The sequence below is a fragment of the Peromyscus maniculatus genome, chromosome 16, assembly GCF_049852395.1.
Source record: "Peromyscus maniculatus bairdii isolate BWxNUB_F1_BW_parent chromosome 16, HU_Pman_BW_mat_3.1, whole genome shotgun sequence".
In the NCBI taxonomy this organism is placed as follows: domain Eukaryota; kingdom Metazoa; phylum Chordata; class Mammalia; order Rodentia; family Cricetidae; genus Peromyscus; species Peromyscus maniculatus.
Window position 1 is genome coordinate 25,351,231 of NC_134867.1, and position 15,133 is coordinate 25,366,363.

At 38.8% G+C, this 15,133-nt stretch overlaps 1 protein-coding gene across 3 annotated transcripts in view; it reads right to left on the reverse strand.

The window, feature by feature from the left end:
• Positions 1–15,133, reverse strand: part of Tbc1d32 (TBC1 domain family member 32) — a 207,582-nt gene that overhangs the window by 32,036 nt on the left and 160,413 nt on the right. For 2 of the 3 annotated variants that reach the window (XM_006981267.4, XM_076552494.1), the window contains 2 exons: positions 14,337–14,420; positions 994–1,063 (listed from right to left, as the gene is read on the reverse strand). In XM_006981267.4, coding sequence (XP_006981329.2) covers positions 994–1,063; positions 14,337–14,420 — 154 coding nt within the window. The remainder of the gene's footprint in view (positions 1–993; positions 1,064–14,336; positions 14,421–15,133) is intronic. The other variant, XM_076552493.1, reaches the window with a different exon arrangement.

Here is a 15,133-nt window from a genome sequence, read left to right on the forward strand (position 1 = left end):
TTTGGTCCATTTCCAACCTTCCTAAGACCTTACTTGGTCTGCATTTTAGGAAGTCTCCTTCCTAGTGGTAACACTGCTAGTGCATTTAGTGGTTATGTTGCTGCTATTATTGCAATGACGCTACAGGATGGCAGCTGTACCATACTACAGTCCATCCAAACTCTACATTATGCATTATTTTCCATTTACTTCCTATGAATAAGAAATTACAATGAGTTAAAATATGTGGCCAGGCTGCTTATGTAATCTATAGGTTCCATTTCATTGGAAATGGAGCAGGACAGCATACTTTTATTAAAACATGTATATGGAGTCACAAAATCAAAACAGTTACTCTGGTAGAAATGGATGATCCAGAATCCATGCCATGCTTTTCATCACAATGGGCATTTATGTAAGATTCGAGTGTTTAATAGATCTCGTAAGTGCCTTCCTAGATATAATTCAAACAATGACCCTCTAATTACAGGAACAGTTAAATACATTGTATTAAATGAAGTTTGTTAAGAACAAAAAAAGGAGGTTACTATCCAGTTCATGATCTAATGTCCTCACTTCTTTTGAAAATTAATCTATGAGTTTTAAAAACTCAAACTATGACAATTTTGGTTTATCCATTTGAACTTCTCAATCTACCCTTAAGGTATGTTTGTCTTCCCCGGAACCTGACAACTAGAACAAATCATGTTTTAAAAGATGTATAATTGTGCCATAGCATGCTGGTTTTTGCAACGCTGATTTTTTTGGGTGGAAAAAAACTGATAGTCATAGAGGAACACGCTAATTAGCTTTTGGAATAATAATGAACTGTAACTGATTTATAGCCAGAGGTAATTTAATCATGTGCCAATATCCTCAAAGATAACGTTATTATTTTCTGAGTGGTAAAGTCTGCATTTAAAGTATACAAAATAGTTGGTTGTTAAACATTATTAAGCACCCATCAGGTAGAGGAATTCTAGAAATGCACAGGAGAAACATTTCCCTACATACCTGACAGTCATTTTAATGCCAAGCTGCTGCACAGATGAGAGACTTTCATTCTTCACATTTGCATCAGTAGCTAACAACAATAGAAAAGGGAGTTATAAAAATGTATAAAAGTCTGCATAATAATCACATGTTAATTGAAAATTGATGAAAGCAATATTTTTACATATTTTAATGTGAATTTTGAAAACACTGATGAATTTGTTCTTTTAGGAGCTGTCACTTACATTTTCAAAGAAATTAACAGGAAACTTTTTACAAAAACTTTTATCCTATAAAAATCATTTAAAAACTGGGAGTGGTGGGACACATACACACCAGCACAGGGAAGGCATAGGCAAGATGATTAGGATTTCAAGGTCATCTATGGACATATAGTAAGTTCAAGCCCAGCCTGGGCTACATAAGACCCAGACTCCAAAAGAAAATGAAACCAAAAAGTATATAAAATGATTAGTTCTTTGGTGCAAAACAGCAAAAAATGAACAAAATATAAAAAGCTATAAATCATTTAAAAGTGATCTAAAATATGTTTTCATCATGCAATGGCTTATATAAAATTCTAAATGATAAGTATATGTAAGCATGGCTCTGTATTCCTTCCTGACATTCATGTTGAAATCTTGTAGTAAGCCCTCGACACAGCTACTTACACACTATCACACAGCTACTTACATACCATCTCACAGCCACTGTGATTACTTGTACAAGACCTTCACAAGATCAAGCCAGTAAAAATTCCAGCACAAATGGGGGATGGGAGATGAAGCTCCACTCCTAGTGAAGGAATTATTGACAGTGGATGGTTTCTGAGAGAGAGAGAGAGAGAGAGAGAGAGAGAGAGAGATGCTCTCTTTTGGGAACATGCTTGTTGCTAGGTTCTTCATGCCTGAGTAGAGAGCCCCACACAATGCACATATGGGCATCACTAATTAGACTCAAGGGGTTATTTATTGGTTACAATAATAAAAAGAGGACATGATGTTTGGAAGGAAACAGGATGGGACACTTGAGAAAGTTGGAGGGAGGGGATGTTGTGTCTATGGATCTGATGAAAATACATTTTATAAATGTATGAAGTTTTCAAAGAATAACTTTTAAAAATCTTCAAGGGCTAATATACATAGTTCAGTGGTAGAGTACTTGCTCCTGGGTCCAATGCTCAGAACCACACTCATGATCTTTTAGCAGACCATACTCGACTTTTACTGAATAACATTACATTAGGGTTGAGTGAATGGGTTTCTCTTTTCTGGTCAGATTTCCTTTGTAAAGTAAGCATTGTGATCACCTGCCATAAATGGAAAAGGAGTTGCATGGTGCAGCTGACGGAGAAAATAAAAGTTCTCAGACACACTGTATGAGCAAGTTGATGTGAATAAAAGCACAGTTAGGTACCACTCAGAAGTTAGCTGGAATTCTCTACATCCATCTGAAGAAAGTAAAGCATCCATACACAGAAATGAACAGTATGAAGGGAAGCATCCACAAATCACACAGTGACAGAGAGGAAGAAAAGCTAGGTTTTCTGAGTCCCATTATTACTGGAGTTTTCCATGCACTGCATATTGGTATATCTCATACTATTGATGTAATCTATTTCAACTGCAGACTCACTCATTCCTCGTAATAAATCATTTCTGATAAAGTGAGGATCACTATGAAGCCGTCAGAGGGATAAATGATAAAATGAAATACCATACACTGAAGAACTTTCCATGTAGTGTCAGAGATAAAATGTGTACAGAGATAACTGATAAGGGGTTTTCAAAGCTCTAAGTGGAAGAAGAACGGCACAGATAAAACACTGTATGAACACTCCAAAGAGGAAGAGATTACTTCGAGCTGCTTAAGAAGTGGCATTTGAGCTGAATCTTGAAATATGAGTAGACTTTAGATCTCAGAGATGAGCAAGAACAAACTAAACGTCACTGCCATTGAATACACACTCTGTAGACCAGCAACAATTGATCATTACTGCTTGCAGGGGAAACAACCAAGACACCCTGGTTTGCCCGTGCATTTCGAGTGCCGAGTCCCTGGAAGTCTCATGCTACAGGAACCACTCTAGTCCTTGAAAACGAGCCTGGATGCTCACCACGCCTGGAGTGGCAATTTTGCTACAGAAAACATAAAATAAAATAAAATAAAAATAAGTATGAATACTTAAAGGGGGAGGCAGTGTTGAGATGGTTCAGCAGGTTAAGGCAGTCACAGCACAAGCCAGAGAACCTGAGCTTGACCCTGCAACCCAAGTAAAAGGAAGGAAGGAGAGCCTACTCCACAAAACTGTCTCCTGACCTCCACACATGTGCAGGAGAACATGTGTGTCCCCCACACCATAGTAACAGATGCAACTTTTAAAATAAAACCACCTTTTCTATGATGCTGGGTTAATTCCCTGTACACTATATCTGAGTCATATTTATACCGGGATCCAGTCAGTCATAGTAGTTTATTTTGTCTCTAATGATAGCAATTAGGCTGTAGTTCACATAGCTCAGCATTTCTTGTCATTCATAATTCTCACTGAACTGGTGGATATACTTTTTCTCACTGGCGGAAGAGATGAACTCTGCCCTTCCGGTGATAGATGACCAATCTGTGTCAACAACACCACACAGCAAGGAGAGTTATTCAGTGTCATCTCTAAAAATTTCAAGCTCCTATATGCCATGGTGCTGTAACATGCCCTCAGGTCACTAGCAGGAAGAAATGCACCTATTGTAAAGGGAGGTAAAGGAGACAGTTTTTTTTTCCCTAGTTCTGCTTTATTTGTGAACTCATTCTTCTGTTCCTTTTCCAGCACAGTATAGAAGTTTGATTTTCATTTCCATTACTTGGTATTGAACACACATAAACACACACGCACACACACACACACACACAGATATATAGATATAAACACACATATTTGTATAAAGATACACACCCACACATATTATGTATACAACAAATACATAAATGCATACACATACACATTTCTCACTTCAATAGTTTTATGGCCCACTTTTAAAACTATCATTATTTATGTATTAACTATAATTTCTAATTTTCAGTTGATTGTGTGTTTTTTGTTAAATTTAGCCACAGTTAAGTACATTCATATGTATACTTACTACAATGTAATCAGGTTAGGCCCGTGTAGGAACTAGGAACATTTTTATGATTTGTGTTTAGTACCTAAGGCTGATCCTTTACTTTACGATGCACTATGTTTTAGTTGTCTACATTTAAGTAGTGTAAAATTTTAGTGCTGTGCTGTGGGTGACAATGTCTGATTTGGCAAAATTTAAGTTGTTTTAGGATAATAAAACTGAATATGTGAGATTTAAAAAATAGAATTAAATTGTGATCATATGCTCCTATAGACATGGAACAGACTGCTTATCAATAATCACATAATACAGTGACAATAATAGGATTTCCAGGAGAGCTTTAAGTTACTTAACACTTGAAATCTTGGTACATATAGAACTGCTTTACCTGCTTTGAACAACAAAACTCCTTCACTGGCCAGGCGGTGGTGGCACATTCCTTTAATCCCAGCACCGGGGAGGCAGAGCCAGGTGGATCTCTGTGAGTTCGAGGCCACAGGGGGAAAAAAAATCCTTCACTAACACTTGAAACAATGCTTACGTTTTTCCACCTGGAAACTGCAATGCAAGTGGTTTTTACAGTAGTTTGACGTGGGACCCAGTTTTGAAGACTGGGCTGGCACTGAGCCCCACAAAAACTCCCGCTTCGCAGCCTCCTGAGTGTTGACTGCCACTCCTGCCTTAGACAGCTACCTTAACAGGAGAGGAGGAGTTGGCAGTGGGTTCCCCAAACCTGTGTTCTATGAGTCATGGCAGCTCCCACCAAGGGACGAGGCCTCCGCACCAATGGAGAGTAGGATGCAGTTACAGAACGAGGTGAGAGATGTTGCCTCCAGTGACGATGCCACCAAATGGTACATGAAGATTGGGTTCTGTCAGTCCCTCCTTATGTAATCAAAGCTATTTCCAGCTTGGGGTGGTTGTCTGCACAGAGATAAGTCATTGACTTTCCTCTGCTTGAAAACTTATTTCCAAGGTCTAGTTCTGTTCTAGAAGTTTATGACTTTTTTTTTTTTTTTTTTTGGTTTTTCGAGACAGGGTTTCTCTGTGTAGCTTTGCACCTTTCCTGGAACTCACTTGGTCACTTGGTAGCCCAGGCTGGCCTCAAGCTCACAGAGATCCACCTGGCTCTGCCTCCTGAGTGCTGGAATTAAAGGCGTGCGCCACCACCAAACATACAAAACAAACAAAAACAAAAAAACAAAAAACCTTGCTCGTGTCCAAAGGTAACAGCTCCCAATTATGGGTGTGCATCAACATCCTCTGAGAAGCTTTTTAACAATAAAGAGATACAAGCTCCACAGCAGAGGAGTAAACTCAATTACAAATGGGGAGTCTTTGGTCTTTTTATTTTAGACATCTACATGGTTATTTCTTGGGCTTAAAGTTCAGATCCACATGCTATACATGTGAAATTCAGATACAGGTACAAGTGCACAGTAATATTTAATATACAATTTTTACTTTTGTGAAAGTTACAATTAACCTCACAAAGGTGTTTTAAAAGAGTTGTAAGGAGGTACTGAGCATATCAAAATGAACATCAACTACTTGATTTTTTTTAAAGTACAAATGTAAAAAGATTTAAAAAATAAACTTTGATATAAATAAAATCCTATCAAAACCTTTTTCTGCATTTATTTTTTCTTTAAAAAAAACAAGCAAAAAAAAATCTTCTGAAATTTGCAGGCAAATGGATGGAACTAGACAAAAATCATACTGAGTGAGGTAACTCAAACCCAGATAGATAGTCATGGTATGTACTCACTCATAAGTGGATTCTAGCTATAAAATAAAGAACAATCAGACCACAACCCATAGACCCATGGAGGCTATATATATAGCATGGAGGTCCCTAGGACGACTGTGGCTTATAATAAATTTCGGTTTTACTCAATTATTGAAAAAAATAGCCAAATGAATGGAAACACATGAACTATGAACCAAAGGCTGAGGGGCCCCCAGCTGGATCAGGCCCTCTGGATAGGTGAGACAGTTGATTAGCTTGATCTGTTTGGGAGGCAACTAGGCAGTGTGACCAAGTCCTGTGCTCATTGCATGAGTTGGCTGTTTGAAACCTGGAGCTTATGCGGGGACACTTGGCTCGGTCTGGGAGGAAGGGACTGGACCTGCCTGGACTGAGTCTACCAGGTTGATCGCAGTCCCCAGGGGAGGATTTGCCCTGGAGGAGGTGGGAATGGGGAGTGAGCTGGGGGGAAGGGGAAGGGGTGGGAGGGGGGAGAATAGGGGAACCCGTGGCTGATATGTAGAACTGAATGATATTGTAAAAGAAAAGAAAAGAAAAGAAAGTTAAAATGAAATGAAAAAAAAATCTTCAAAGCAGGAATGAAGAAGTCTTCCCCGCCCCTGCCCAAAATGGCTTCAGAAAATATATTAAAGGAGAAGCTTCAATTATTGAATATTAGCCTATAAAAGAAACTTTCATTTGTAATCCTGGATTAAATGCCATTTATTGAACAAGAATCAAAAGCTTTAGAAATAAGGAATAGAAATGATGTGGTAAAATCAATAAGAAAAATACAGTGATGAAAAAAATTAGGTATCTTGAGCCTTGTGAGAAGATGCACTTCTGTAATTCCAGCAATTGGGAGTGTGAGGCAGGAAGATTCGAAGTTCAAGGCCACTCTGTGCTATATACCAAGAAACTTCCTCCAAAATAACATAAAGTGAAATGAATGTCTTCCTGGGATTCTGATGTTCTGATGAGTAACATTTACTGATATGCACATGATAATGTAGAAGACATAACAAGCACTGGACACTGAGTAAGGACCGGCCCAACAAGTCAACTTCAGTAATTATCAACAGAAGGCTCAGCTTCAGGTGTCAACTGGGGCCAAAGAGCCCTAGTCCCAACACCCATGCCAGCAGCTCACAACTGCCTGGCCCATCTGCTCCAGGCAATCTGATGCCCTCTTCTGGTCTATGTGGGCATACATTCATGGGGCATACATTCAGACAGACATACACACATATATGTAAATAAATATATTAAAAAGCTGGGAGAAGGCTAGAGAAGGAAACACACACTGGCTTAGAAGTGTTTTCTGAAACCAAGAAACAGACAGTAGAACTCTCAAACCTACCTGAATCGTTGGGGAAAAGCCTAAGATACAGAAAAGGGATTGGCCAATGATGTCATGCTTAAGGCCTTTTAGTTAACAATGAGTCAAACTAATGTCTTAGCTTTCATATGAAAATTATTTAAAATAATCAACCGTTTTAATCATAAATATACTCTGAAAATAGAATAACCCGACAAAATTTACTTAATACGGACTGCAGTCTCTTAATCTGGAATGCATTCTCTTCTATTTTGGGCTATGAAGCATGCACACAGAGCTGGAGGAGAAGAAAGTCAATCTGCCTGGTACTTGGCCAACAGTGTGGAAATAAATAAATTTTCTGAAGAGTAAAGACTTTCTGCGCAGGAGGACAAACCCATGGTTGGAGGGACATTTGCTGCAAGGCTGCTTACTGAAGCCCTGCTGTACATATCCTAAAGTCTGAGAACTCACCACCCAAAGAGAGCAGCTCACAACATGCTCTCCCTCTCTCCTTCCTTCCCAGCTAGCCTGCAGATTCTTCTGCTTGTTTCTCAAAATGCAGTGGTACTTACTTCTCAGCCCACAATAAATTCAGTACCTGGTGACCAAGCTATCACAAGCACCTTTATTTAGTCCAAGGTTTTTGAGAGAAAGGGTGTTACTGCTTCCACGTCTCGGTTATACAACTACCCTTTTTCTTCCAGCTCTGCTACCTCACAGCCAGCACACTCCCAGACCTCCACCTATGCTTCCTCCTCTCATCGTTAGGACAACAGTCACCACCAATGGCCAATTCAACTGTTCACAGGTCGCTCTTACAACCTCTCAATGACAACAACACATTTCAAATGTTAGTTTTCACGGCGCTGGCATTGAATCTGGAAGAGAGGAGCTATACCTGAAAAATGTGAGTTTCCATTAGTTCTCACCTCACTCTGTGCTACAATTTATTTCATCATTTTTGGCATGTGGTATAGAGCTTTCTTTGAATGTACCTTCATATGATACACCTCCTTGAAAATAGCAAACATTCCACAAATTTTAGGCAAAAAAAGAATGTGTGTTGGCCTACAATTTAAACAAAATATAAAAGACATGTATATGCATATATCAAATTAAAAGTTATATTTTAGGTGCTGGAGAGATAGCTCAGAAACCAAGATTATTGGCTGCTGTTCTAGAGGACATGGATTCAATTTCCAGCACCCATATGGTTGCTCAAAATCATCTGCAACTCCAGTCACTGGGGATCCAATGTCTTCTCCTCGCCTCTGTGGGCACTGCACACATGGTACACATGCATGCACACAAACATACATACAGGCAAAACACCAATACACATAAAAATGTAACAATAAGAACAAAAGAATTCTTTTTAAAAAGTTACACTTGTAGAGGCTAGAGAGATGACTAGGAGGTTAAGAGCACTGGTTGCTCTGTTAGAAGACCTAGATTTGATTTTCAGTACCCAAATGGCAGCACCCAACTGTCTTATGCCCACTTCTGACCTCTGTGAGTACCACGCATGCATGTGGTACATACACATAATTCCAGTATCCATAAAATAAAACAAAAATAATTTTTAAAGTTACATTTTAATAGTCAAAAGTGAGACAATGGTATCTTTCCAGTCTATAGATAAACTAGTCCCAGGAGAATAGATTTTTATGAATCTACTCCTTTGTAAGGTATATTTAATACCAACATTGCAAAGAAGCAATTACAATACAAAAATATTTTGTTTGTTTGGAGCTGAGAAGAAATGAACATCTGTTAAGGTTTGCAAAGATACCTATCTCAGTGTACCACTGACTGCAAGTGTGCAGAACTTATCTGTTTGTCCATTCTTCTTTCTTTGAGGGGATAAACAGCCAAGCTAATTTGATTTTTCCAGATTTGCAAATTTTATAGTGAGTTGAGATCCTGGGGGAACTGAGAACAGATGGAGAGCTGTGTTGTTCTAATTTCAGCTACCTCGGGGCTTAGAAAGCTGTCACTTTTTAAAAAGACAATCGATTTCTCACTTTAAGGAACACAGAAAAGCAGTGAATAGGTCCAGGATTTGTTTTGAAGCATCCTTTATATTAAAACACAGGTCTTGCCAACTTGCAGTAATTAGAGGGAGATTTTACAATAGCAACCATTGTTCTACCATCTAGAAAGCACATGAGGATGAGAGCACTTAACAGCTCTGAGGGAAACCAGCCCTAACGCACTGTATCACAATGATAAATGTCCAGCTATCAGTCACCAAGAAGCCACTTTATTTTTGGCTTTACTATAAAGCTCTGGTAGATAGCTGTTCAGCTGAACCCTTTAAATAAGTTAAACTCACATTCAGGGTTTATTTGACTACAAAACACACTCAACGAATCCAACATCTGAGATTTCACTCAGCACAGTTCAGAAATGTAACACATGATAATAAATACAAGCACATTAAGTAATCAATCTTGTTAAGTATTTTGATAATAAAAAAATCATACTATTTTCATATTATCTGTGGAAAATATGACCCAGCAGAACAAAGTAATATAAAGAACTGCTGAAGGTGAAGATCACTACCCTTCAGGCTGAAGATCTGTTCACTCTAGTCACAGGAGTCCACATGTTCAAAATCTTCTACTCACTTCCTGGTACAGATATCACTGCTAAACCCTGTTATGTTCTCAGGTAAGTTTTAAGGTTTATTCATAAGATTATAATTTCTTTCTCCAATGCATATCTTCAAAAATCTTTCTAATTTATGATTTCTCTCCTTTACATCTCAGTTTCCTTGTTTTAAGCATTAAGGGTATTCCCATTTCAGAGCTGTTAGAGGGTCACATGACAGGATGCATGAAGAACCCCAGCACACATCTAAGCTGAATGGAAGCTCAGTGGCCGTCAGTTCTCTCTACCTGACTTAATCTTTGCAGATCTCTTTTCATTTTCTTATAGCTTCTTTTATTTTTTTTCTCGGTTTGTCATTAAATGTAAATAACTACTACAGAATTGTCTATGTGTTTACAAATATCACTCTATTTGAACTAGTTATGAAATTAAATTTTCGACTTGTTAAGGAATTAAATTCATGAGAACAGAGAGACTTATTGTGCTGGCTAGTTTTATGTCAACTTGATACAGACTACAACCATCTAAGGGAGGAGAAATGCTTCCAGGGCTGTAGGCACACCTGTAGGATGTTTTCTTAATGATATGGGAGAGCCCGGCACATGGGCTGGTGGTCCTGGCTGTTACAAGAAAGCAAGCTGAGAAAGCTATGGGGTACTAGTCAGTAAGCAACACTCCTCCATGGCCTCTGCATCAGCTCCTGCCTCCAGGCTTCTTCTTGGTTTGGGTTCCTGCCTCAGCTTCCCTCAACAGACTGTGATTCAGGATATATAAGTCAAATAAAGTCTTCCCACCTGAATTTGCTTTTGGTCATGGTATTTCATCATACCAGCAGAAACCCTAAGATATATATATATATATTTCAAGTAATACCTGACAGGTAAAAAGGAATGTGAGACCTAAAAAGCAATTTAGCCAGAGACAATAAAATAACCATCCAAACAGTAGTTTAAAGAACACACTGTAGCAGAGAGGAGGAACTTCTACTTAGAATTAAAGATAAGGTGGATACTCGGCCCAAACTTAACCATTGAGTTGAGCACTATGCGGGTGTTACTGTATGGGTAGTGTGCATCTGGTAGAAATCATGAGGTGAAGGCAAGGACATCTGGGTATAGATGGGTAGTAATGTAGAACATTTCACTATTTTTTAACAAAAAAAAATGAGCACTATTCTAGAATCAAAGGATGCAATCACAGTAAAACACAGGAACTATATTATGTATAGGAGACTGAAAAGTCATGAAGAACCAGACACTGAGTCTGAGCATGAGAAAGAAATTACAATGAGCTGGGTTACTAGTTTTGATACCAAGCTGATGGTTTAATAATTAGTCATTTCCTAGCATATCTTTTCTCTAAAATCTAGATTCACAGGTCCAGTGAATATAGAGCTTAACTTCTTGAATACTAGCAAGTACCCAAAACAGCATAAAAGGAAAGCTGGCCTCAAATATTCCTCCTACCTCAAATGTTCCCTACCCTAGTCTTCATTTAATAATATTTTATTTCTTTGAAAACTTCATACAATGTACTTTTTATCATATTCACTTCCCTAACTTCCCCATAACTCCTCCAAGATCTACCCATACTTTCCTACCCTCCTCCAACTTCCTGGTGTTTTTTTTTTTTTTAAATCTATTCAATAACCCATCAATTCCAATTTAAGTTGTCCATTAACTTTTGGGTATGGAGCCATTCTAGAGTACAGTTGACCCGCCAGGAGTCACACCCTTAACGAAAACTGGTTGTACCTTATCTGGAAGCCACCAACTGTTCATGACTCCTCAATTAAGAAAGAAAGCTCATGAACACCTTCCTATTCTATGCTACAATGTTTACTGGACTGATCTTGCACAGATCTTGTGAGGCACCCATGGCTGCTATCAGCTCAAGAGAGAAGTATCTTCTTCATTTTATTGTATAGTCAGTTAATCCCCTCAGCAGCTCAGAACAATGGAGAAAATCCTTCCTTCTCTCACATTCTGTAGTCAACACATTACTTGGTCTTGTTAGCCATACATTCACAATGTACTCAGAATCCAAATGCTTCTTCCTACCTTCACTAGGGGGACCCTCACATGAGTCATCCTAATTTGTCATCTGGACCCCTCTGCTTTACCCCTTTCTCTTCCTTCAGTCTTTTCTAGTGTGGGAACCATAGTAAGTTTATAAAATGCAAACCACACAAACATTCATAACAAATAACTAAAAAAGTGTAAATATACTGATATAATATGTACTTGGTTGAAAAATGATTATGCAGTTATCTAGAACAGGAGAAAGTTGGCAGTGGTGTTAACAGTGATATTTAATAAAGAAATGAACCTTAGTTATGAAGAGGAAGGGATGATGTAAGAGTATGTGTATCATAGGAAGTTTAGACTCTACGCAATGGTCAGGGGAAGGAGTAGAGGAGTGAACAGATCCAGATTTGTGTGCCAAGGATCACACTTATTGTATGGAGAGAATATCATTTTTGCTGGGTGTGCCAGCATAAATATCTTAGGACTATACTAGGGAAGCTGAGACAGGAGGACAGCAAGGGCAAGGCCAGCTTAAGCTGTGCTGTGAAGCTCTGTCTCAAACAAAACACAACCCCCCAAACAACAAAAATGCACATGTCAAACAACCAGACTGAAAAGTGAAAAGCATGCAAAGGGTCTTTGATACCCTAGGCAAGGGGCAATGCTGGCTTTAATTAACATAAAGAAGAAGAATGAGAGACAGAATGAAATAAATTTGAGATGTAGTAAAGATACAGTAGGAACATAGGAGTAATACTGGACAGTGAATATCAGTGCTGACTTCTTCATTTCCCACTTGGATGCACCTCCTACCAAGACAGGACACAGAGAGACAGTATATGTCAGTAGGTGCAAAGCAGTTATTGCTGACACATTAAGGTTACAGAATGTCATGGTAGCCAGGCAGCCAGCTAAAGCTTCTATTCAGCAACTAGAATTATGAGAACGAACTGACAAAAACAAAAACCCAAAACCAAAAAACAAATCTGACTAGAAGATTCAAATGTTAAAATCATTTATTTATATGAGGCAGATAAACGCTAGCTATTATTTAATCTTATCTGAACCAAAATGTGAAGATTAATCCCTAATGAGAGCTTTAAGAAGCAGAAACTTAGAGGAGGCAGAAAGTTTGTAAGTGATGACCACAAGAAAACAGTGCTTTCCACAAACAACAGGAAAATCACACATATGAATTCAGAGACTGGGACAGCATGCAGGAGACCTGGACAAGCACAAAACAAATAAAATCGAGAAACCCTGTCTCGAAAAACCAAAAACAAACAAACAAACAAACAAATAAAATCCCATCACAGAGGGAGGGCAATAAGCATGAAGTTCTACCCTTAGCTAAACACTATCGCCATTTGGTAGCTGCTCAAAACCAAAGGGTCAATTTTCTTTCAGAGTGTGAACCCTTGAAGGTCAATTCTCTTGGGCAGGTCCCCCACCCTAGAGTATTTGGGAAACACAAATTTGACTCAATGTATTAAAATGGGAGGGGTGTCTGGGAGTAGTCAGGAGTGAATCAGATCAAAATACATTGTAGGAAATTCTCAAAGAATTAGAGTAATATTTTTTAAAGAGAAACTGAGGAGCTGGAGAGATGGCTCAGTGGTTAAGAGTTCTTCCTGTTTTTGCAGAGGACACGGGTTGGTTCCCAGCACTCACATCGTAGCTTACAATACATCCTTAACTCTAATTCCAGGGGACCTGGTGCCTCTGTCTGGTTTCTGTCAGCACCAGACAGACAGAGACACACATAGACACACGAACATACACATACAGCACATACATACATACATGAAGGCAAAACACACACACAATAAATAAAAATAATACTAATTTTTTAAAAAGAAGCAAAAAGTTAATGTGACTTTGCCATTTTCAAGGTGGGGTCTTCAGAAGGCTATGAGGATTAGATGAGAGAAAGAACATGCACACACACTGATTGATGTTGACCAGATGATGTCATGTAGGGACCTAAAAACAAGAAGCCATCACCAGTTACATTTCTTTGATGCTGGGGCAGAATAATGAGTTGAAATAATTTTTTTTTGCTATAATTTTCCCACTTTTTTTTTTTTTCCGAGACAGGGTTTCTCTGTGTAGCTTTGTGCCTTTCCTGGATCTTGCTCTGCATACCAGGCTGGCCTCGAACTCACAATGATCCACCTGCCTCTGCCTCCCAAGTGTTGGGATTAAAGGCGTGCGCCACCACCGCCCAGCAATTTTCCCACACTTACAGCAGCGCAACAGAAAGCAGAAAGCAGAGAGACCTAGTGAGATACTTATGAGCTGATGAGACGAGAGAGGGGCGGGCATATGATAAAATCAGAAAAGTGGGCAATGCAGCAAAGAAAACCGTTTCCACTGGAGACCAGAAACAAATGACCGTCACAGCATCACATGGTATGAAGTGAGAGAATTTCCAGATGGGGAAACTTGTATATATTGGCACTTTACACACATGGCACTATGAAATAGTGCCTACATACGAGCTGGACATTTGGCAAACATCACGATATGTAAGAAGATACCTGTATAGTCCACGGAAGGGAAGTAGCACTCAGAGGGGTTTTCGGTGAGATGAAGCACAAATTTTTCAAGTAGTTCTCCTAAAGCTGTAAGGAGCACAAGAGCAATTAGAATTTTAAGTCAGGAGGGGACAATGCGTGACAACGCGTCTTTAAGTCACAGACTAGCACGGGAAAGTCACCTGAGGTTAGGTGGAAGGAGGAGAGGCTGCAGGGTGAGAGAAGAACTAAAAAAAAAGTCATCTGAACTCCATGGTTCTGAGGAGTTCAATTCAACATGCAGACTTCTATTAATATTCAGAATGTTTCTGATTTCAATTAAATTTTAATAACTTCTCTGTGAACTTATTCAACATATAACTAAAAAAGAATTATGCATCATACTTAGATTACCTAATGACTACTTCAGAATTTGTTAAATGTTTTTAATGCACTCATGAGGTTATCACATTTTGTCATTTGCATACAGAACAAATACTGAACTCTAGGACCAGGATTAATGCACAGCTCAGGGCACTTTCAAATCTGCGACATATTATGCCTTTCCTACTTAGCAGCTGATGGTATCTGATCAAGGGCCAGATCAAACAAAGCCTGCATTATCTGACTTAGAAGTGATGAAATGATTCCTTTCTAGGCTGGTGTGGTAAAATCACAGGGTTTGCAGATATCCTACAAATGGATGCCCCAGAGGATTAGAATTAGTACGCAACCCAGAGGAATTTGTTTTGTTTATCTAAGGAAATTTATCTGTACAGTAGCTGACTGATTAATGATGAAACAAGTAATCTGAATCACAC